We start from the raw sequence: 24,791 nt of genomic DNA on the forward strand, positions 1-24,791 counted from the left end.
TCTTTCTATCACAGATACGTACATCATACAGAATTGTTTTGATTTTTGTTTTTCATAGCACCCTGTTTTTTCTTTGTTTTTTAAATAAAAAAATAAAAGTACAGTTTAATATGACCAACTATTAAAAATGAAACCAAAAATATTTTTTAGAGAGTAAATTTTATCGACTTTATTTTTAACTGAAGTTATTTAAAATGTTTAAATAGAAAACAATTTTTTTTTAATACTATGTAATTACTGATCTATTTAAAAACAGATCTACATGGATGATAAAGGATTTTAAAAATATTTATTTATTACTAGCTGTATATATCCAGTTGTGCCAGGTTGAAAAATATTGGTGGGCAGAGGGTTTAGTCGCATACTATTTAAGATATTCTAACTTAATTTTCACCTATGAAAATTAAACAGGAAAATAGCTTTAAGGGGAAATAACTTTCACGGCTTAAATAAATAAACTGCTTTTTTTTTTTTTTTAAAGGCAACTGGTGTAGCCTGATAATAATTGAAATAAATTTAATATAAATTCAATTAAAATAAATTAAATAAATCAACTTTAAATAATATCTCTAAATAGAACAATGAAGACAATTTTATTATCACAAAGCAAATAATAATTAACATAGAGCTAATTATGAAAATAGATTTTTTTTTAAAAATGTAATATGTAAATGAAATTATTCCTTGAATGTAGATTCACTTTGAATAAATGTGTATAGAAATCATGCTGGAATGTAAGTGTATAAACGTCTGTTTACAGTATGAAAATTAAATTGTGAAGCAGTGTACCTTTTGTGCATATTAATCCAGTTGTGAACAGACAGGAATGCAACTTTTATTATTATAGATTCTTACAAATAGATTGAATGCTTTAAAAGGGTAGTTTTACTTTTTTTTTTTTTTTTTTTTTTACATGTCAAGTTTATTGTTTTACAAAATACACATGTTCATCCTAAATCTAATATGAATTGTTAGAGAAACAAACGAATCCTCCATTTTTATCAAGAGTAAAAGTAAAAATTTCAACAGTCTAGAGAAAATAGTGGTTACTATATTTGTAAAATTGTCACATGACTTTAATTAACCAATCAAATAACGGTAAGAAATATAAACATTAGAAACAAAAAAAATAAAACATCTGCTTCGAATATTTTCAGAGAGTTTTAATTTTAAAAAAAAAAAATCAAAACATACAATCTTTTTTTCACGACTCATAAATATAAAATATTAGAATGTTTTAATTCGATACATGTTCAGATAATGTTTTGTGTTATGAGAATTAATTCATGTAAAAATGTTCTTTATAAAAATATAACTGCTTGATCACTTTACATGAATTTTGGTGTATGATATTCTTTCCGTCACAGATACCTACATAATACAGAAATGTTTTGACTTTTGTTTTTCATAGCACCCCCTCTTTTCTTTTCTTTTATTTTTTGGTCCCCCGATTTATCGGAGAGGGACCTATGTTTTCAGTAGCGTCCGTGTGTCTGGACTATTGCTAGATAACCGTCCATTAGTTTTTCCTGAATCTTTGCCACACATTGTATTTCATTAAATAGATTTGCACAGTAAAAAAAAAAATTCATTTCATAAAAAATAAAATTTAAAAGAAAACGTTTTTAATGTTTTAAGCTCAGCCATTTTTAATTATAAACTTGCATAGTCGCATTGAGATTAAAAATGGTGGCTTTCAAGAAATAAGGCACACATGCACAACTAATTGTAAATATTTATATACATTCAAAAATTTTTACAATTTTTTTTTTTTTAGAATCTGGAAACGTGGTAGACTTTCAAATATATGCACGACTAACAGAGTACGTGACTAAACAACCGACTAATTCCAACAAACTATTACTCCTGTTAATAATGCGCACATACACACACACACACACACACACACACACACACACCTGTCCATCTTATAAACTTTCAGTTATGAGACAAGCATGAGAGACAATTTACACCTGCACATACATTGTCAAAATTAGTATAAATTACAAAATTTACAAAAAATTATCCAGTAAATAAGTTAGATATATTTTTAACAACAACAAAAAAAATCATCTACGATTACGTTTTAATATGATCTGAGTAAAAATGGCAGACCCTTAATTTAAATCAAGGAAGATAAGGCAGTTTGTCATACTGAATTGGTCGCACAACTCTTCCCTATTAAAACATGATAAAACGCGATAATTTGTTAACATTTTATTTTTGCTTGTAATTATTTTTCTACTGGATCATTTTTTTTTTTTTTTGTCAATTTTGGAATTTATACTTATTTCGACATGACATAATGTTTTCACCTGAAATGTGTTGGTTTTGCAGTATCTGTAGCGATCGAAGTGTTAAGTTGTCCCCCTTTGTGTAAAAAGTTTTGTTCTTTGTGTTGTTAGAGTGATCTCCCTTGTTTCTTGTGAGTTATTGACAGGAAAACAAAAATGATTGGAGTTATGTGTAGAACTAACAGTAGTTACCCATTTATTCATCTGATGCGTTTTTTTTTTTTTTGTAAACGTTCATTCGTTTGTTTGCCAGATCTATTGGTTTTGTTATGAATGCAAAATTGTACAAGGTGGCCTTTGCTTTTGTTTTTACAAAATACAAAAATGTGAACCACGATATTCAGAAAAATAATAATAGGTGCTTGTTTAGAATTACACCTATTAAAAAAAAATACTAAATCGTAGAAAACATCTTTATGATGTACCTACCAATCATAGAACAAAGATGTCATTCCAAAAATCACGTAAATCAACCAAGTAGTCTCTTGTAGAAAATTGTTTGATGATTTTTAGCGATTTTTTTCTTTCTTTATTTTTTTTTTTTTTTTTTAAGAAATTGTAGCTGATCGTGGTCTCGATAGAGTTTCCTTTCTTTTATTTATAAAACATGGCAGACCAAAAGACAATGTCTTGCTTCATAATAAAATTTAATTTTCTTAGTTAAAACAAAACTACTTGATCAATTTTTGTGATTTTTGGAATACGACATCTTTGTTTTGTGATGGGTACATACATCATAGAGATTTTTCTGCACTTTTGGTCCCCTGACAAAGGAGCGATTGGACCTAGTAATTCACATCCATTCATTTGTTCACGCTTTTCTCAATAACCACACCTTGGATTTTTGCACAAATATTAGTCATGATAAAAGTAAAGTTTTGCCAGAACGGATTTTCTGGGATAACTGGTTCTTCACTACGGGTAAAATTGCCCTCAAATTGTTCATTTGATCACCTTTCTCAATAACTATGCCTTGGATTTTTCAAAAATTAGACAAACATTAGTCACAAGTGAAAATAAATTTTTCACTCATAAATGGGGGACCTATATGCTGGGAGTGTTGTTTGGAAAATAGGTTTAATTCTAAAATAAAAATACAAAATCGATTTACAGGGAAAAAATATAGAGGTATATAGTTAAAACCAGGGATTTTAGACTGTTTTTCGTTATAATAGCAAAACTCGAAATGGTGAACTTGAAGTGGTATCTACTTATTTACCATTTCACATTAATGAAAATATCCAAAAATTAAGAAAAGCTATAAGGTAGAAAATTAATTAAAACCGTTTTAACTGAAATGTTCAAGTTTTGCTTACATAATAAACGGAATAGCACACATAATAGCAAGGGAGATAATTAATTTTGTGCAAACTTTCAAAAACTTAGGCCAATTCACGAGAAATGAGTTATTTCCCTTGTATTTAAGTCACGTGACAAAACAAACATGGTAAAATCGTTTTTCGTTGAATCATGAAAATATTTCTTATGTAATATTCCAATAATAGTTTACTAATTAAGTAAACATGACAAGTCGATAACATTGCTTTCAGTTGAAGTTAAGTAAATGTGACAATTAAGTCGATAATATTACTGTTATGGGGTTAAAAGGTAATAAGAACGAAGGAACACAGGATTTTAGGAAACGAACGTGTATTCACAAATATTACAGGCAAAGCGAGTTGGGAAATACCATTTCACAACTGTGGGTGTTGGCACCTGACCTGCTTGGTCGCGTGCCAATCTCAGACTGCCGGGCACCGGTACTCGATACCGGAAGTGACATCACTAGAAGAAGTGACGTCATGAGATAGTCCATTAATCCCATGGAGGGGCGTCTCCAACAATTACTTTTAGTTTGAGCTGATATAATGAGTAAGTAGTAATCATTGTTTTGTTTGTTTTTTTTTAAATGAAAACTACTTTTCAGTTGTCAGATTTTTCTATAATGAAGACGAACCGACTTCTGCTGTAAAGTTTGTCTTTAAATTTTTCTATTTTATTTTTTAGTTTCCTTTTTTTTTTTTGTCTTGTATTATTTTGTCTTCTCTTCTCTGCTTTCTAGAAATATTAATTTTGACAAACTTCAAACAATATACAATGGGGAGTGGAGGTAGAAGACTTTTGTTTCATCAAAAAATTACTGTTTCTTTTCATCTTTTTTTTTTTTCTTTTTATTTATTTAATAACAAGTCTAATTTCTGTCTTTACTTAATTTTATTTCTCTTACTCTTATATTACTCCTGGAAATATTAATTTTGACAAACTTCAAACAATATACAACGGGGAGTGGAGGTAGAAGACTTTTGTTTCATTAAAAAATTACTGTTTCCTTTCATCTTTTTTTTTTCTTTTTATTTATTTAATAACAAGTCTAATTTCTGTCTTTACTTAATTTTATTTCTCTTACTCTTATATTACTCCTGGAAATATTAATTTTGACAAACTTCAAACAATATACAACGGGGAGTGGAGGTAGAAGACTTTTGTTTCATCAAAAAATTACTGTTTCTTTTCATCTTTTTTTTTTCTTTTTATTTATTTAATAAGTCTAATTTCTGTCTTTACTTAATTTTATTTCTCTTACTCTTATATTACTCCTGGAAATATTAATTTTGACAAACTTCAAACAATATACAACGGGGAGTGGAGGTAGAAGACTTTTGTTTCATCAAAAAATTACTGTTTCTTTTCATCTTTTTTTTTTCTTTTTATTTATTTAATAAGTCTAATTTCTGTCTTTACTTAATTTTATTTCTCTTACTCTTATATTACTCCTGGAAATATTAATTTTGACAAACTTCAAACAATTTACGATGGAGAAGGAAGAAGAGGTAGAAGACTTTTGATTCTTCAAAAAAATACTTCCTGTCCCCCCCCTTTCACATACACACTCAAGATCTTTCTTATTCTAGCAGCCATGTTTTTTTTTTCTTGTTGAATGTAACTAAGAGTTACAAATAACAATAAATATTCATTCAAACTCAAACTTTGCGTTTCTTGTGATTTTTTTTTAATACTTGTGATCCACAGTGCACTCTCTTGACAGCCACCAATATGTGCGAAATGACAACACGTCCAGGAGAAGACTACTATGAAAACAATGTTGGGGTTGGCGGTTGTCAAGTGAGATGGAACACAAATGGTCCAATCACAATATCAACAGATACATTTAATATGAATAAACAAAAGAGCATTGTAGATTAAGTTTTTGCTAAATCATCTATCCCGCCTTCAAAAAGGAAAATGAAATTCATGATTATGTACGAACATTGAGAAAAACTTAAAAGGAAGAACAATTTTAGCATTTAGTGTTGGTGGAGCCATAACCACTTTCTCTTCCATGTTTACAAATTCAACATCTGTTTATTTTTTTATTTTTTTTAATGGAAATTACTTCAGACAAAGCCTGAAGCCACTTATTGTAAAAAAATTATTATTTAAAGATCAAAAAACTTGCCAGCAATAAGTATCAGATTGTTGGTTGTTTTTGTTTTACGTTATATCTACTCTTTTCAGGTTATTTAATGCCGAATCCAGTGATTTTGAAGAAACATTTTTTAATAGAATACATTTTTTTTTTTTTTTTTTTTTTTTTTTTTTTTTTTTTTCAAGTTGGTTTCTATTTAACCCATAGTTGGGACCCTAACAGGTACTACCATTCCGGGCCAGAGTGGACCTGAGAGCAATGCCAATTAAAGGGTGGCTCCACACTCCCCAAAGCCCGCAAGCTGGGGCCTCACCATCGGATATAGTTTAAGATCATATCCAGGACCATTAAAAAATTTTTAAAACAAAATTATTTCATTTTTCTTTTAAACATAAAAAAAGATTAAAAAATTTTTTTTTTTATTTGTGGCTGCTCACATCTACGAAACTATCTTTAATTTTTTTTACTTTTATATATTCCAGATTTCAGCCAGTGAGTTTTTGACTTTCCCATCTCCATCAAAATTATTGGGGCTTGGAGGCAGTAACACAGCCGCAGAAGGCATCAAAGATGAACTTGGCGTAAGTAAATAAAACCTTTATCACTATTTTTAAGGCCCGTTTGGGTAATCTTATTTATATATAGATATATATATAGGCACCCACCTTTTTATAACCAATAAAAAAATACAAAAAAACTATAAATACACCAAGCCTCAAAGAAAAAAAATGACAACAACAATCACTCCTGATGATAATTGGATGCACCGATAGAAAGTGCTTGAGAAGAATATGGTTGAACAACAACTTTTGGGCGCCGTTTTATACAACATGCCAGCCGAAATAAATACGACCACTCAGTGAATTGAAAAGATATCCGGAAAAATCGGAAAAAAAAAAGAATAACTCTGTCGTGTTCAATCAGACGTGCTTGAATAATGACTTGCTGTCAAAATATACAAATATATATTATTCATTTTTTTTTTTTTTTTTTTTCCAATCTTAAAAAAAATATTTTTAATTTTCAATCTCCCCCACCCAATAAAACAAAAAGCATGTCTTTCATTAATTCAGAAACTTACCCATTTTAGATATATCTGGAAAAAAAATTCTTGTTGGAAAGTAATATTTAAATTTTTGGTAATTTTGACTTAACTTTTACACACAAATCGAGTTGGCCCGTGAAAATAGATTTTTTTTTACCAGTATTGGATATCTTGCACTAGTAATCTTTCTTGGAGTTCATAAATTCAATCCACTGACATAGCGAAATAAACCACAAACCCTGTAATTGTATAAAGTGTGATTTGCGTTTATAGATGCGATGTGTGATACCGTTGTGAAACTTTAACTACTTCGCCTGTTGAGCGTCTTTTCTATCCAGTTTGGCTGACTTCTCAACTACTTCACATATGCTGTCCTGGGTGGATCATTAGTAGGGCTATGACAACAGCATATTCTTATTGTTTTGACTCTCGAGTATATATCGGACACAGTTAATCAACCGAGAACCACATCACTATATAAAAACATATAAGATATCAACAGATACACACTTGAGTCAAAACAATGAAAAGAATATGCTGTTGTCCTAGCCCTAATCATTAGCAATCTTTGCCTCCTCAGCCGTTAACCCCGGCAACCTTAACTGTTTTTTTTGTTTTTTTTTACTTTTTTATTTCCTGTAACTCCTTTCTTTCGATGGGAAGTACATTTGAACATAAAATGATGCATCTATCAAGCAATTGCGAGGAGCATTCTTCTTTAGGGCTTTTTTTAATTTTTTTTTTTATTATACATGGTGGTCACCACTTATCAAGGCCCAGAAGCCACTCAGGGATAAGGGTTATTGCAAGTACAGTACGTTAGTGTGGAGATTTGGTGAAGTGTTTACTTAAGGGGGCGGTTCATTAGGAATTTGTTAACGTTGGACTTGAAGACATCCAGGTTATAGTCAGGTGGGAAGCAGGCAGACAGAACAGAGTTCCACAGGCGTGCAGTTCTAATTGTATTGGATCAGTTCAAATTGAATGTCTCTGACAATGATTCTCTTTGCAACATTCTCCATTGCTGCTGTGGAGATCATGTTTCTGCTGTGGAGATCATGTTTCGGTTTCTGTTAAAGGCTAAACCTACGCCTCTCCCTGCCATCTGTCCTCCTTCAATGACGTCTCCGGTGATTTGGACATAAAGCTTGTCTACCAGACGGAGGACTCTTTCACAAGGTCCTCTTTCTCCTCTCTCTACCTGGCTGGCGCAGATGTGTCAGTGGGAAGTTCAAGACCTGGATGACAACAATTAAGAATGACTTGGTGGTACTATTAAGTCCATAAATAGTCTACTGCTACCAGATCAGGCTGTCTGAAGATATTGGCTTCCTGAGACGAAATGCACCTAACATTGATGTGTTTTGTTTTTCTACTTCCTTTTGCAAAACCTAAGTATTTTCTACAAAACCAAAAACGAAAACAACTCTCCTTTTCCTTCTTCCCCTTTTTCTTTCTATCTTCTCCACTTCCTGACTGGTTTCCTAACTTAAAATGTACCAAACATTAATACTGTAACCCTTTTCCCTCCACCATTGCAAAACTCATTCATGTTCTGCAGGACAGGGAACACGATAAAATCCACTATAAAACAACTATTCCAAACACTACAAACTAGCGATTAAAGATATAAAGAGCTTGAAGAATAAAAAAAACTACAAAATAACCGAATGCAACATAAATACTATTTCCAAAATAACTGGATTCGGCATTAAATAACCTGAAAAGTGTTGTTATACCGTAAAACAAAACAACCAAACCAAACTCTACAAATATTTGAAGATTTAACAAACTTTAAGTATAAAAACTGTCCCCAAAATAACTGGATTCAGCATTAAATAACCCCAAAAGGGTTGATATGTCGTAAAACAACTAAACCAAACCAAACCAAACCAAACCGCAAGTAGTTCGTCTCTGGCGATGGAATCAGGATTGGTTAGCCATATCCTACAACCTGACCCAAACTTGACAAAACTAGGCTGCGCTGGTTTCAGATGTACTTTGTGCTCAGGAGAAAACTGATTCACTCTAACTAGGGTGATAGCTGTTACATGTACAAGTAAGTTTCTTAGAGCTAGTCCACCAAAGCTTTTTCTGGTCCTTAATGCTAAAAACCTTTTCACATGTTCAATCGAAAATTCGTTTCCTCTAAATCTGTTCACACCGACATAACATGGTAATGGTCCAGCAACATTTAACGAAGCAAAACTTGTTTACTTCCTGTTCAGTATCAATTTAGGATGCTCTCTGCAGGGATGGAGCTGACCTTTAGTATTACAATGACATCTGTGTGATACAACTATGTGGTCTCCCTCTCGATAACGTTGCTGACCCCAATGTTGTTTTCATAGTCTTATTCTCCTTCGCCTTCTTTGTTGATCGTGTCCAGCAGCTGGCACGAAAAGTAAATATTTTAACGGATCAATTAGGTTTCAAGGACCCCAGAAAATAAATAAAATGAAAAAGACGTCTTCGGATCCACATCGTTTAACTTTGAACATACATGGCATCTGTAAACATACATTTGAGGTTCCATGTTTTGACAAGCTTCTGGGCTTGACCTTTACTCCTGATCAAAAATGGAACACTTACATCAAATTCGTTGCCAAGGTCGCTGGAAAAATGATGGGCTCCTTCTATCGATTCAGTAGATATTTACCTGCTGATGCAATTCTCTACCTATATAAGAGCCAGGTACGTCCAAGGATGGAGTATTGCTGTCACATCTGGGCAGGAGCTGCTAGGAAGACCTTATCCTGCCATGACAAAGTTCAAAATAGACTTCATAGCCTAGTAGGGGATGCCCTTTTCTCTTCCCTGCAACCTCTTTCTCACAGAAGAGACCTTGTGAGCCTGTCTCTGTTTTATTGTTATTTTCATGGCAAGTGCTCGTCTGAGCTCCAATCTATGCTTCCACCCCCTCGCCAAACATTCATGAGAAACACGTCTGGCTGAAAACACTATCAATAATTTCCCCCACTCTTTATCTGTGCCTAAACCTAAGCATAGATTCCATGAACAAAGCTTCTTTCTTAGAACTGCACACCTGTGGAACTCTTCCGTTTACCTGCTTTCCAGCTGACTTCAATATGGCCGTTTTCAAGTCCAATGTAAACAAGTTCTTGATGAGTTGTTCCCCTTAAGTAATCCAATTTACCAAGTTTACACTTCTAACGATTACTATAATATTGTCCTTTTGACCACTGTACACTCTTTAACCCTCATCTTCGAGTGGCCTCTGGGCCTTGATAAGTGGTGATTCCTTTGTTTAAAAAAAAAACAAAAAAAAGCAAAACTTATTGTTTATTTATTTTCCATTCAGTATTAAATTAGGATAGTCTCTGTGGAAATGAAGCTGACTTAATAGCATCTATGTGATATAACCACGTGATTTCGTGCTTGACAACATTGCCGACCCCAACATTTCCACTGTCTTCTCCTCCTTAGTCTTCTCTTCTGGCAGTGTCTTCTATTACCATGGCTGCTGTTGAGGGGTTGCACACTGGCTCACAAGTATGAAAAATAAAACACATTTTGTGAATGCCAGGTTGGCTCTAGGTGCATGTGTGACCCCATTGTGGGAAACTATCCTCAAAGCTCTTATGTCTATTTCTTAGTTTTTCTGCCGAAGCAGAGTTAGTCAGTTGATGTCATCTTGATCTCTTAAAACTTTCCTGCTCTGGTAAAAGCCAGTCTGGCATCCATTGTGTCCCACTGACAACTGTCATCAACTGTCACTGTTGTTAACCGTTGCAAACCCAAGACTGTCCATAAATTGGTCCTATCACAAAATTTATTGCCACTCCTCAAAGTGCCAGAAAATTAGCTCTTAATAAATAGATCTCAGGTCCTTTTGTTCCTATTCACAACTCTATCTCAGCTTCCTTTTGTGTACCTTGATAAACAAGTTCCTATACTTTTGCACTGCTGATAAACTTATTTCCTCTTTTTTTCTTTTTCTTTGGGAATCATATTTTTTACTTTCTCCCCAACTTCTTAACACTTGGTGGGGGGGGGGGTATTGATAGTATCACATTTGTAACATTTCAGTTCTATTTTGTTTTTAATTTAGGATAAAGTCTCCGATGTTGATGAAGTCGTGAAAACGTTTTTAAAAGTAAGTTAATCATTTTACTGTCTTTATTATTTACTTTCCCATCCGTGGAAAATGTGACATTTTTTTTTTTTGTGCTTGTTCAGAATAATGTAAGGTGAAATATGGCGGTTCCAAATAAATTAACACAAAAACTCTTTGATATACTTAAGTATCTGGCAAAAGTAAGTATCTATACCAAATAATTTTTTATTGAGTAGAATTTTAATTAAAACTATAAATCAATTTTATTGCATTTTTTAGTACTTGTGCACTTTTACCACCATGCTGAAATAATGTTATTTTGAAAGCCATTCTTAACATGGGGAGGAGAGGGTGTTTTGTAATTATTCTGTGCTTCCACCTAACAATTTAATAAAAAAAGATAAAAAAAAAAAAAGAAAGATATTGTGAAGCTTGAATTTAACCTGAAAAAACTATTTAAAAAAAAGCGCAGTGGCAAAAGTGCACAAGCACCTTTTTGTTTTTTTTTGCCATTGATATAACGTGTTCACGTTTATGCATGTAGACGCCGTCGCAAAGTAACCACTAACAAGAAAAGAGTTTGACTCACTTTTTTTAACAACAGACATTTATTTCCAGGTACTTTCTAGCTTTGTCTCATTCAGATTTGCTGATCTCAACCCATGTGCGCAACACATCTCTCTTTGTCCGTCTGCGTAAACATTCTTATTTTTATAATCTTTGTCCTTCTTTCCTTGCTGTGATGTCACCTCACACACAGCTCGGTCATTTGCATACAGCTGCCATACATGTGTATGCACTCTTTTACAATCAGATAAGAATTTTGCAAATGCATATAATGTTGAATCGGAAAAATACAATAAAACTGATTTACTTGTGGCGTAGTGGTTAGAGTACTTGGAAAAATCAATGGTAAAAATGCCACCTTCTCCTGAAGGTTGAAGGTTCAATTCATCATCAACGCTCTGCTCCCCATCTGGCATCAATTGAAATGGATGGCTCTCATTTTGGGGAGGCTCCATGTTTTGACAAGCTTCTGGGATTGACTTTTACTCCTGTCCTGAAATGGAACACATACATCAAGTCTGTTGCCAAGGTCGCTGGAAAGATGGTGGGATCCTTCTACCGTTCCAGAAGATATCTCACTACTGATGCAATTCTCTATCTGTATAAAAGCCAAGTACGTCCAAGGATGGAGTATTGTTGTCACATCTGGGCAGGAGCTGCTACAAACAGCCTGTCCTGACTTGACAGAGTACAAAATAGACTTCGTGGTGGATACCCTTTTCTCTTCCCTGCAACCTCTCTTCCACATAAGAGACGTTGCGAGCCTGTCTGTTTTATCGTTACTTCCATGGCAAGTGCTCGTCTGAGCTCCAATCTCTGGTCTCCTCCCTCGCCAATCTTTCACGATAAACACCTGTCTAGCTGAAACCACTGTCAATAATTTTCCCCATTCTTTATCTGTGTCTAAATCAAAACGTAGATTCCACGAACAAAGCTTCTTTCTTAGAAGTGCACACCTGTGGAACTCTCTTCCGTTTGCCTGTTTCCCACCTGACTACAACTTGAACGTCTTCAAGTCCAACATAAACAAATTCCTGATTAACCGCCCCCTTAAGTAAGACACTTTATCAAATCTCCAATACTAACGATTACTACGATACTATCCCATTGATTACTGTACATGCAATAACGCTTATTCCGATGTGGGTGACTGAAAAATACAATTGTGAATTATTTAGAACCTCCATCCAGTCATGACTGATGGAGCAAGAGCATGCTAACCTTGTCAAGTAAATAAAAGGTTTCATTCGAAATTTTGTCTAAATTCCCGACTTCGACAGAAACAGTTCGAAATGATACACCTGAAGAAGGTCAGAGGTTACATCGACCAAAAGTTTGTGAAAGAGCATGAGAAGTACAGTGGCGCATCTCTGATTTTGCCCAGTGAACATTGTGTCACTTTCAGACATGATAGAAGGCTCTTGGGATTTGTACACAACTGGCCAACTAGTAGATGGTCTGAAACAAAAAAAGAAAACCGGTTTTCATCAACTGGAAATGGAATCATGTTGTCTTTTCTAGGGCGACAATTTTATCGTTCTATCCTGTAGCTCCGCTGTCTTGTGGATGCCTTAGCAAAGTCTAAGGGAATAAACCCTGACTAAAATCTGGTTTGGAGTTCCGATAGGCAGTGAAGCAATGCAACACCTTTCCAGCAACTCTTGCAGCTCCACTGGCTTCAGTTGTATTAGCTTGTCTTACCGTCGGATTTTGTCTGCAACACCGAGAGGGAGGACCCTGGTAAATGGGCAAACTTAGGTCTCCTTGTCATTTTCCCAGGACTGCATCTGGAAAGGCAACTCCAGCTTCGAACTGTATAGCCACAGCAGATGCTGCGGTGCACCAGACTAGATGCAGAATGGCATTGCCTCACAAGACTACAATTTGGATGTCTTCAAGTCCAACATAAACAAATTCCTGATGAACCGCCCCCTTAAGTAAGACACGTTATCAGATCTCCATTACTAGCGATTACTACGATATTATCCCATTGATTACTGTACACGCAATAACCCTTATCCCCGAGTGGCCTCCTGGCCTTGATAAGTGGTGACTTCCATGTAAAAGAAAAAAAAAAAAGAAAGACAGAAGGTTGCAATCATCATATATATAACAATAAGTAATCTCTATATATAAAAGCGAAAATGTGTGTATGTATGTGTGTTCGCTTTTTGTGTATATCTACAAAAGGCTTTTTTGCCCGTGATTCTTGGTTGGGTTGCTCCTTCTTAAAACTTTTTATATGCTGTCTAAATAATAATATCTACAACTAAGGAACAATAATATGCTGTCTAAATAATAATATCTACAACTAAGGAACACTCGGGTCGCAGCTATCTTTAATTTACCCGACTTTTACAAGCTATTTTCGAGATATTTTTTGATCGCAGCGTAGTGGGGAAAACAGAAACTGGCTTCCAGCGCAAAACTAGGTCAAACATCACGCGACTTAACGTTCTCGCACCTGTTAATTTCGTTTTATAAACATCAACTTAACACATTTATCAATTCATCTGTTCATGTGGTCGAGATGGTTAGGTCGCAGATTTTTTTTTTTTTCCATTTCCTTTCCACCTCCGTGTCAAAGGTTCGGGGTTCAAGCCTATCTTTCTACTAAAGCTTTTTTTTTCTTCTTTTACACCTCGCCAACGTTTTTTTTTTTTTAACAGGGTTTTTTACACACCTCCAAACACCCGGGCTAGTTAGTAATAAATAGTAAATAAAAAGATAGTAATAAATGATAAATGCTGATATATAAAGATAAGTAATAACATTGTACATCTAGAAACAAAAATAGGTTTAAAGCTCCTTAAGTTCATACTAGGATTTTCTGCAAGGACCTGTGGCGTAATGGATAAAGTATTTGGTAAACTATGAGTGAATAAAAGGGACTGTCATCGCCATTTTGAAGAAACAAAGGCAGATAACTCCACAATAATTCAAACTAGTAGTGTCTACGATTTCCCATTAATTGTTTAAAATCATTTAAAAATGAACTTTTTAATTAAATTTTTTTTTTCTCATTGTTTTACATTGTGTATTTTCTTTTGTGTTCAGATATCTTCTGTTGTCGATTCGAAAAATGAGAAAACACAAAAAATTGCAAAAACTTGCACAGGTAAGTTGTAAATAAATTAAATGATTTCTTTTTTTTTTTAATTGGCAGTTTTTATGTGTAAAAAAAGAAAAAAAAAACAATATACATGTAAAAATATCAACTTATTTATTGATTAAAAAAAATAATTTTTTTTTATTTTCTGTTAAAATCAAAAAGGATTAGAATTTTTATCACTGTCTATTATTCTGTTTGTCTTTAAACTTTCTCAAACTTTGTTAATTTTTTGACAACACTTTGCTTGAAATTATATGATCGTAAATGTAGAAAACTGACTTTACGAGGAAGAATTCTAGTTTGCCGCCTGTCATGAGAGGACATATTTTCCTCTTAAAATATGAAGGAATTACAATTTCTTACATAACTAATATTATAGTTATCCAAATATAATGAATAATAAATATAAAATGTAATAAAAATATTTATTAATAGAATTAAATATTATAATAATATAATTTTTAAAATATATAATAAAATATGACAAAAAATAAATATAATAAAAAATATTTGATATAATTAAATATTATAATAATTTAATAATACTTAAAATGTTATATAATAAAATATAAAATATAACCATAAATAAATTAAAAATAATAAAATATATTATGTAATGCTAAAAATATTACTCTATAATTAGAATATAAAAATGTTATTTTTAAGACTTTCTGGAGACATCTAAAAGTAGAACAGAAAAGTATTCTTTTCTGCTCACTTCAAGAAGGTTCTAAACTAAGTGTTCTATTTTAGTTGATTCTAGAATATTCTTCAGCGACAACTATAAATAGTTGTTGAATGCGTTTGTTAGTTATGATTAATGACCCACTCTGAGAAGGGACACACCTCTCAAATCTTAACTCTGACCGAGACATAAAGAATGAAGGAATCCTGGCGGTAAAGAGAAAACTGAATGACAAGCCTAAAGAAAAAAAAAAACTATTCTCCCTCAGAAAACAGACATATCTTGGTAAATGGTAACAACCAAACCAAAAGTAAAATCTTTTTTTTTTTTTTTTGTTAACTCAAAAAAAGTTGATGAGCTACGAAGAAAGGAGTGGTGCCATAAAAACAAGTGACCTTTCGTGCTTCAGAATTTATTTTTCTACATAGTCATCACCATTCTCAATGTATTTTTGCCAATGATACTTCTGGCGCATGTCCATGACAGGGATTACTTAGTCTCACACTTTCAATATCTGCAACAAAAATTAAACTTTCAGGCCATGAATGCATAAGGTCAGTCAGTCAGTCATAACAATCTCTTTTAACACATTCAGGCAGAATAAAAAAAATAGGAAACATAATTTTTGAAATTGACCATCATAAGCTCATTATTTTTAAATTTATCAGGTTTATTCTTGAAATATTCTACATAAATGTTACTTTAACTTGTTCCTCAAATTCATTAAAATATTAGGAAAAAAAAAAAAAAATTGAAATTATGAGATGTTAATTGATTATTGTAATATCTGGATTCTTTGAACTGCTGTTCTCATCTTCAATGTTATTTTTTACAACATTTCAGTCGATTTAATGGGTGACGCTCAAAATACAATTGGGAATTACTTAGGACACCCATTCTGTTTCTTAGACAGTAGCTCACGAGTGTTAAAGGAGTAGTAAATCTGTTTAATCACTTGTGCAGTAAAAATTGTGCACATAGTCAGTAAGCAGGTTATTGATCTGTAATTGCTTGAGGTCATGCCTTTCAGGTCCCTTTTTCTATTTGTCCTTTATTTAGTCATCCGTTCTGGTACTTCTGTTTTATAGATAAACCTTTCCGGGCTTTTTTACCAGTCTATCATAGTATGATTTTTTTTTTTTCTAATATCTGTGTATGCAATCATGACCCATCCAATTTGCCATTTTCCTCAAGGTTCTGTTGAGTGTTTTTACTTAGGACTTCTATCCAGTCATGTCTAATGAAATGAGAACGTGCTACACCTGTGGATTAAATAAAGGTTTCGTTTGAAATTCCATGCAAATTCCAGAGTTCAACAAGATACACCTGAACAAGGTTGGAGGTTACTTTAACCGAAATGTTGTGAAAATAATGCTCAAGATGAAAATGGGAGTCTGAAGAATCCATATAATGCATCAATTTATTTATTTTTTGCCAATCCATTTCTTGAAAAATATTAAAAATTAAACTCTCTTTAGATAAAAAAAAAAAAAAAAAAATCAAATCCAATTCTGAAATTTCTAGGTTTAGTTGGCCAAACCTCGTGAAATTTGAACATAATTTTATTTCTTTTCTTTTCTTTCTTTTTTTTTTTTTTTTTTTTTAGATACAATTTTTTCCGAACTTCTCCAATCCAAAGATGAACCGACGGAATGCCTACTTTCCAACTCTCTGTTGGTCCACATGGGCCTCATAAAGGTAATATTTTGTTAGGCGCTTCTTCAATATAATAGTGAAAATCAAAATATTGAATTTCAAGTAAAACCAATTGTCATGTCACAATAATGAACATATCCAAAAATCATGAAAAATGATAAGGTAAAAAATACATTATTAATGAAAATGGTTGCATAATGGAGACAGCAGCTAAGACGCTATTTTTTTTTTTTTCTTCCTCGTTTCATGCCTGCCTGCCTACTACCACATTTTTTTTTAAACACTTTTCTTCTCCCAAACTGCCTACTGTTGCCCCCCCTCCCCCGCTACTACCACTTTTTTAATCTCCACCCCAGGTTCCTTACTACACCATCTACATACACCTGAACAATACCGGGTACTCCTGCTAGTCATTAATAATTAACTTTCTACCTTATACCATTGATTTAACTTAAAATGAAATATTCAGTTTTCGGATATCGCTATTTTAATAAAGAAGCATTTTTTTTTATTTTTGATATGAATTTCATTATAGCTGATGCCAAAGCAACATTATGCTTATTCAATAATGTTAATGGTTGCATTATTTGTACATTTTTTGGGCTACTGTTCTCGTCTGCGATATTATTACCACAATGGGTACTTGTACAGTTTAGTCAAGACATTAAAAAATGAAAATATCGAAAAAAGTTTAAATTGTATGTATCCGTTATAAAACGAAGTTCTCCGAAAAAAAATTTCACTTAATTTCATCAAGTAGTTTTTTTTGTTTTTTTGTTTTTTTACAGCGGAAAAACACGTTTTTATGAGAGCGCGTTGAAGGCGGCCATTTTGGATTTCTAAAAAAATTTTGTTTGAATTTTAGAAATAACAAAGGGAGATAACTCCAGTTAAAGCGCTGACACCCCCTTCCCGTCTTTAATACTAGCTAAATCGAACATTTTGCTCGGTATCATAACAAATTGTTTTTTCGCTGTAAAAAAAAAAAACTACTTGATGAAATTAAGTGAAATTTTTTTCAGAGAACTTCGTTCCATAACGGATACATACAATTTAAAGTTTTTTCGGTATTTTCATTTTTAATGTCTTGACTAAACTGTACAAGTACCCCACAATGTTTCCGATGATATATATATATATATATTTTACTCTTGTCCATCACAAACAAGATACAGTACCACTTGGATATAAGGAATTACTATTTGGGACCATATCTATGGGAGGACACTATGTAGGGAGTTGAGCAGCAAGATTGCATTTAAATTTTTGCATGTCAGTACAGTCAGGGAAGCAAGAAACCAGGAGGGAATTCCAGTCTAGCAGTCCGAGGGAAGAAATTATTAAAGCAGGTCTTCCGGCATCTAGGGATCTCTGCAGTGTAGGGGTGAAATTTTGTTGCTTGTTGAGTTAGCTTCCAACCTTCTCCAACCAGCCTGCCCGCTTAGCATAATGGTAAGAATGTTTACTAATGGGATGGGAATCAGGGGTTCATTCTTTAACCAAGTCATGGCGAAGATTAAAAAAAAATGGTACTTGATGCCCCCTTATTAAACACTCAGGGGGGGATCAAGGATGTGGAGTACTCTTGGGAATATAAAAGAATTTTGAACTGAACCCTAAATTTAATCCATGGAGGGTCAATCATTTTCATTCTGTCAGCATAGCTGCTGCAATTCTCTACCTATATAGGAGCCAAGTATGTCTAAGGATGGAGTACTGTTGTCACATCTTGGCAGGAGCTGCTAGAAAGACCTTATCCTGCTTTAACAGATTTCGTAGCCTAACAGAACGTACTCTTCGCTTCCCTGCAACCTCTTTCCCACAGAAGAGACATTGCGAGCTTGTCTCTGTTTCATCATTATTTTTATGGCAAGTGCTCATCTGAACTCCAATCTATGGTCCTCTCCCTTGCCAAACTTTCACAAAAAACACTCGTCTAGCTGAAACTACTATCAGTAATTTTCCCCACTCTTTATCTGTGCCTAAATCTAAATGTAAATTCCATGAACAAAGCTTCTTTCTTAGAACTGCATGCCTGTGGAACTTTCTTCTTCCATTTCCCTGCTTTCCAACTGACTATAATATGGTCGTCTTCAAGTCCTACGTAAACAAGTTCTTCATGAGCCGTCCCCTTAAGTAATCCAATTTATCAAATTGTAGTAAAGATAGGACCTTCAACCTCCAGAAAACTTTAACTTAACACCTTATGCGTTAGATCTAGAATGAATTTTTGGGAGCAAGTTTTAGATGTGTAGATGATTACTAATATATTTAGTATTTTATAGAAAAATACTAAAAGCTTCTATAGATTATGTATTATTTTTAATGGGGTTCTATTTATCATTATTGGTTTGCACACTTATTGCTATTCTTCTGACTATAATTTTGATTTTTTCTCACAAACGTAGTTTCCCAAACAGTAGTATAAATAATATAAATCAGCAATCCTTGTAAAAAACAATTCTGAAACATAATTATTGAATAATAATTAATGGGTCTTTTATTTATTAATAAAAATTAATAGATATTTAATAATTATTAATGGCTATTTATAAAAATTATTTATGGCTATTTATAAAAATTAATAATTGTTATTTATAAAAAATATAATCTAATAATTATTAATGGTTATGCAATAATAATAATAATAGCTATTAATTATTAATGGTTATTTAATAATAATTGATGGTTATGCAATAATAATAATTATTAATAGCGGCTATTTAATAATTATTGTTAATGGCTATTTAATAATAATTATTAATGGTTATGAATAATAATAATTAATAGGTATTAATATAATTATTAATGGCTATTTAATAATAATTATTAATTGTTATTTAATGATAATTAATAATTGTTTACAAAACAGTAGTATAAATGATAGAAATAATATATCCACTCCTTTCCTTATGAAAAACAATTCTGAAAAATAATTATTGATTATTTAATAGAAATTAAAGACTATTTAATAATTATTAATGGCCATTTAATGATTATGTGCTATTTAATAATGATTATTAATGGCAATTATAATTAATGGCTGTTTTAATGTATTTAATAATAATTTTAATGGTTATGCAATAAGAAAAATTAATGGTTATTAAAAATAATTATTAATGGCTATTTAATAATTATTATTAATGGTTATTTAATAATTATCAATGATTATTATTAAATATGAATGGTTATTTAATAAGTTATTAATGGTTATTTAATAAGTTATTAATGGTTATTTAATAAGTTATTAATGGTTATTTAATAAGTTATTAATGGTTATTTAATAAGTTATTAATGGTTATTTAATAAGTTATTAATGGTTATTTAATAAGTTATAAATGGTTATTTAATATGTTATTAATGGTTATTTAATAAGTTATTAATGGTTATTTAATAAGTTATTAATGGTTATTTAATAAGTTATTAATGGTTATTTAATAAGTTATTAATGGTTATTTAATAAGTTATTAATGGTTATGTAATAAGTTATTAATGGTTATGTAATAAGTTATTAATGGTTATTTAATAAGTTATTAATGGTTATTTAATAAGTTATTAATGGTTATTTAATAAGTTATTAATGGTTATTTAATAAGTTATTAATGGTTATTTAATAAGTTATTAATGGTTATTTAATAAGTTATTAATGGTTATTTAATAAGTTATTAATGGTTATTTAATAAGTTATTAATGGTTATTTAATAAGTTATTAATGGTTATTTAATAAGTTATTAATGGTTCTTTAATAAGTTATTAATGGTTCTTTAATAAGTTATTAATGGTTCTTTAATAAGTTATTAATGGTTCTTTAATAAGTTATTAATGGTTCTTTAATAAGTTATTAATGGTTCTTTAATAAGTTATTAATGGTTCTTTAATTAGTTATTAATGGTTATTTATTAATGGTTATAAATGGTTATTAATGGTTATTTAATAATGGTTCTTTAATAATGGTTATTAATGGTTATTTAATAATGGTTATTTAATAATGGTTATTTAATAATGGTTATTAATGGTTATTTAATAATGGTTATTAATGGTTATTTAATAATGGTTATTAATGGTTATTTAATAATGGTTATTAATGGTTATTTAATAATGGTTATTAATGGTTCTTTAATAATGGTTATTAATGATTATTTAATAATGGTTATTAATGACTATTTAATAATGGTTATTAATGACTATTTTACAATGATTATTAATGGTTATTAATGGTTCTTTAATAATGGTTATTAATGATTATTTAATAATGGTTATTAATGACTATTTAATAATGGTTATTAATGACTATTTTACAATGATTATTAATGGCTATTTAAAAATAATTAATAATGACTTATTATTATTACTGGCTATTTAATTATTATTAGTGGCTATTCAATAATAATTATTAAGGGATATTTGATAATAATTAACGGCTATTTATAATACTTATTAATGGATTCAGCTTTACGTCTAACCTGGCCTGTCCTTTCTTCCCCAAATCGGAAGCTTGACTGCCTTTGCACGCGAACAAAACAATCTTTTCTTTTTTTTTTTCATGCAGTGTTTTTTTTTTTTTTTTTTAATTTTTTTTTTTAACACAAACTGAATGGCACCCCCCAGGTGTCATCGCTGACCCTAGTTACTGCGTTTGACATACATCAACCTTGACCCCTTTGAACTCTTTTTGCACTAACCAATCTGCATAGTCACTCGCAATTTCCAACATGCCGGTGTAACCTGGGATAGATTATATATCAATTGGATATGATATGAAATAGGGAAGCTGGAGAGTGTCTCGGCATAATCATAACAAAGATAAGGATCCTTGTCTGAATACAAATTTTTTTTAATAATATCATTACTTCATCAAAAAAATTCAAAAATGCCATTTGATAAAACTTTTTTGTTTTTTTATATTATTTCAGTGTGAAGACAAACATTACAAGCCGCCCGGAGATTTGACTGGTGCTCTCATTGTTCTTGAGCATTGCGTACAACAAGCTTATTTCCATGGTTTAGCTAAGGAAATTCTTTCAACATTCATCAGCAAGTAGGTTCTATTTTTCTTTTTCCTTTTTTTTTTCCTTTTTTTCTTTTTTCTTTTCCTTTTTTTCTTTTTTCTTTTCCTTTTTTTCTTTTTTCTTTTCCTTTTTTCTTTTTTCTTTTCCCTTTTCTTTTTTCTTTTCCCTTTTCTTTTTTCTTTGTCCTTTCATTTTTTCCCTTTTCTTTTTTCCTTTTTCTTTTTCCCTTTTTCCTTTTTTCTTTTTCCTTTTTTCTTTTTCCTTTTTCCTTTTTTCTTTTTCCTTTTTTCTTTTTCCTTTTTCTTTTTTCTTTTTCCTTTCTTTTTCTTTTTCCTTTCTTTTCCTTTCTTTTTTCCTTTTCTTTTTTCCTTTTCTTTTTTCCTTTTCTTTTTTCTTTTTTCCTTTTTTCCTTTTTCTTTTTCCCTTTCTCCTTTCTTTTTTCCTTGTCTTTTTTTTCTTTAATTTCTTTCCTTTTTTTCTCTTTTTTTAAAAATAAATCCAATGCTTATTTAGAATTCAACCTATTTTCCAAACAAATGCAGAAAAATCTTTAAAATAAACTTTATGATGTATGTACTCGCCACAGAATAAAAATGGCCTATTCCAAAAATCATGTAACAAAATCAAATTTTATAAGCAAGTAAAATGTTGTGTTTTGTATCTGCCATGTTTTATAAATGTGAGCGAGACAACTCAATTTGAACTATCGTGATCCAGATCAGCCTTGTAATGGGTACAATTTTCTATTAAAATAGCTAAAAATCATCCAAAAATGTTTTTTTTATAAAAAATAAACTATTTAATCAATTTACATGATTTTTGGAATACGATATTGTTATTCCATGATGGACACGTACATCATAAATATTTTTCTGCGGTTTAATGTTTTAATATAGGCTGAATTCTGAATAAGCACCAAAAATTCAAATAGAACAGTCAGCTTAATTGCTCACCCCAATAATCAGAGATGCCTTTCGGTGACTTATTTCATTGTTTCGGATGTCTGTCTATAATCGCCTGTGTGAGACTACATATGCTTCCTCGGTTTCATCATTTTCTTCTTAGTTACGTCTCGTTCTGGCTGTATCGTCATCTTTCATGCATTGGCGACTGTCGAGAAAGTGCACTGGCTCACAAATATAAAAAAATAAAACAAATTAACACATTCAGTTGTACTTTGGGTATGTGTGTGACACCATCGACTATCTATCTGCTAAGGTTCACAACTACATAGTTATCTGCTGAGGCCATGTTTGTCAGTTGATGTGAACTTATCTCGATCTGTTCAGACCAACACACGTGTATTCCCTATACCAGACTGGAAGCTGTCCTCAACTGTCGCAAACCAAAAACTGTCCGTCAACTGTCGTAAAATTACTCACCACTTCTAAAAGTGTTTGTAAACTAACTCAAAATATACTGACCTATAGAAACTGCTCCTTTTGTCTCTGTTACTGCCACACCTTGATTAACAATCCTATTTTAGGTTTATTTTGTGTGCCTTGGTGAACAACTTATACCTGTTCTGCTGCTAAACTTATTTCCTCGTTTTTTTTTTTTTAACTTCCTAACATTTTGGACGGAGGTGGGCCATGATAGTATCACAGCTGTACAACTATGCTTTTAAATTTTTTTTTTTTTTTACTGATTCCACTACACAACACTAGGGTCATCAGTTCACATCATTACCCAGTTGATGGATGTCACCTCCTATAGCATAATCAATAACTGGAACTTTGGCAGGTGAACAGATCTACGACTAAAGGTTTTCAAAAAAGGAAAACGCTCTGTGATTTGACTTTTGGTAGCATTCACCCAAGATTTGTTTAATTGGTTCCACCCATAGACAACACAGTGTCACGAATGAATGCAGATCATGCTTGATGATCCGCAGCGGCCAAGATAGGCGCAGTAAAAGTGATACTATGGAATCGGCAGGATTTGAACTCTGCATGCCAAGGTTGTTAGTTTACAACCTCCTTTTTAAACAATGACATATTTATTTTTTTATTTTGATACTTGTACAGTTTAATGAAGACATTAAAAAATGAAAATATCGGAAAAAAGGTTATATTGTCCGTATCTGTTATGGACTGAAGATCTCAAAAAAATAATTTCACTTAATTTGATCGAGTAGTTTTTTTTTTTTTTTTTTACAGCAGAAAACACGTTTTTATGAGAGCGCGTTGAAGTCAGCCATTATGAAATTTATTAACACGTCACGGGAAGATAACTCCAGTTAAAGCACTGACACTCCTCCCCATCTTTATTACTTGCTTTTCTTCCTAAAAATCAAACCTTTTGCTCGGTATCATAACAAATTGTGTTTTTTTGCTGTAAAAAAAAAAACAAAAAAAAAAAAAAAACCCAACTACTTGATCAAATTAAGTGAAATTTTTTTTCAGTGAACTTCGTTCCATAACGGATACATACAATTTAAACTTTTTTCGATATTTTCATTTTTAATGAATTGGTTAAACTGTACAAGTACCCTTTTTTTATGTCGCTTTAGACAAAGCATGAAGCTACTTGATGTAAGGTGCTAATAAGAGCAAAAGATAATTATCACAAAATATGGGAAATGCCTATTGGCCTTAGTCTTAAATCGACCCAGGCTATCGGTAGGAGGAAAACAGTCAGCAGGAAGGGAGTTCCAGAAACTTGATTAAACAGATTTATAAATGTGCATTGTTTTTATATATTTTTTTTAAATGAAAGCTATTAAGCAGAAATTAAGGGCAAGACAAGTACAAAGAGTTGTATTTAAAGGGACGTTTAGAATCCTAAAAAGATCTCTCAGTTGGAATGTATGAGAGATAGTGGGTGGATTCTGGTATCTGGTAAGATGTCCCATCCCCTGCTAAAACAAAAATAAGAAAATTGGGTACTTGTCCAGATTTCAACCTAATTAAAAAAAC

General features: G+C 31.6%; 1 protein-coding gene across 1 annotated transcript in view; it reads left to right on the forward strand.

The window, feature by feature from the left end:
* Positions 1-24,791, forward strand: part of LOC145255657 (ran GTPase-activating protein 1-like) — a 91,368-nt gene that overhangs the window by 65,992 nt on the left and 585 nt on the right. The window contains exons 12-16 of the mRNA XM_080114211.1: positions 6,204-6,302; positions 10,839-10,883; positions 14,469-14,529; positions 16,815-16,906; positions 21,778-21,902. Coding sequence (XP_079970337.1) covers positions 6,204-6,302; positions 10,839-10,883; positions 14,469-14,529; positions 16,815-16,906; positions 21,778-21,902 — 422 coding nt within the window. The remainder of the gene's footprint in view (positions 1-6,203; positions 6,303-10,838; positions 10,884-14,468; positions 14,530-16,814; positions 16,907-21,777; positions 21,903-24,791) is intronic.

This window comes from Euprymna scolopes, chromosome 31 (assembly GCF_053919585.1).
Source record: "Euprymna scolopes isolate OS-2025 chromosome 31, ASM5391958v1, whole genome shotgun sequence".
Taxonomy (NCBI): Eukaryota; Metazoa; Mollusca; class Cephalopoda; order Sepiida; family Sepiolidae; genus Euprymna; species Euprymna scolopes.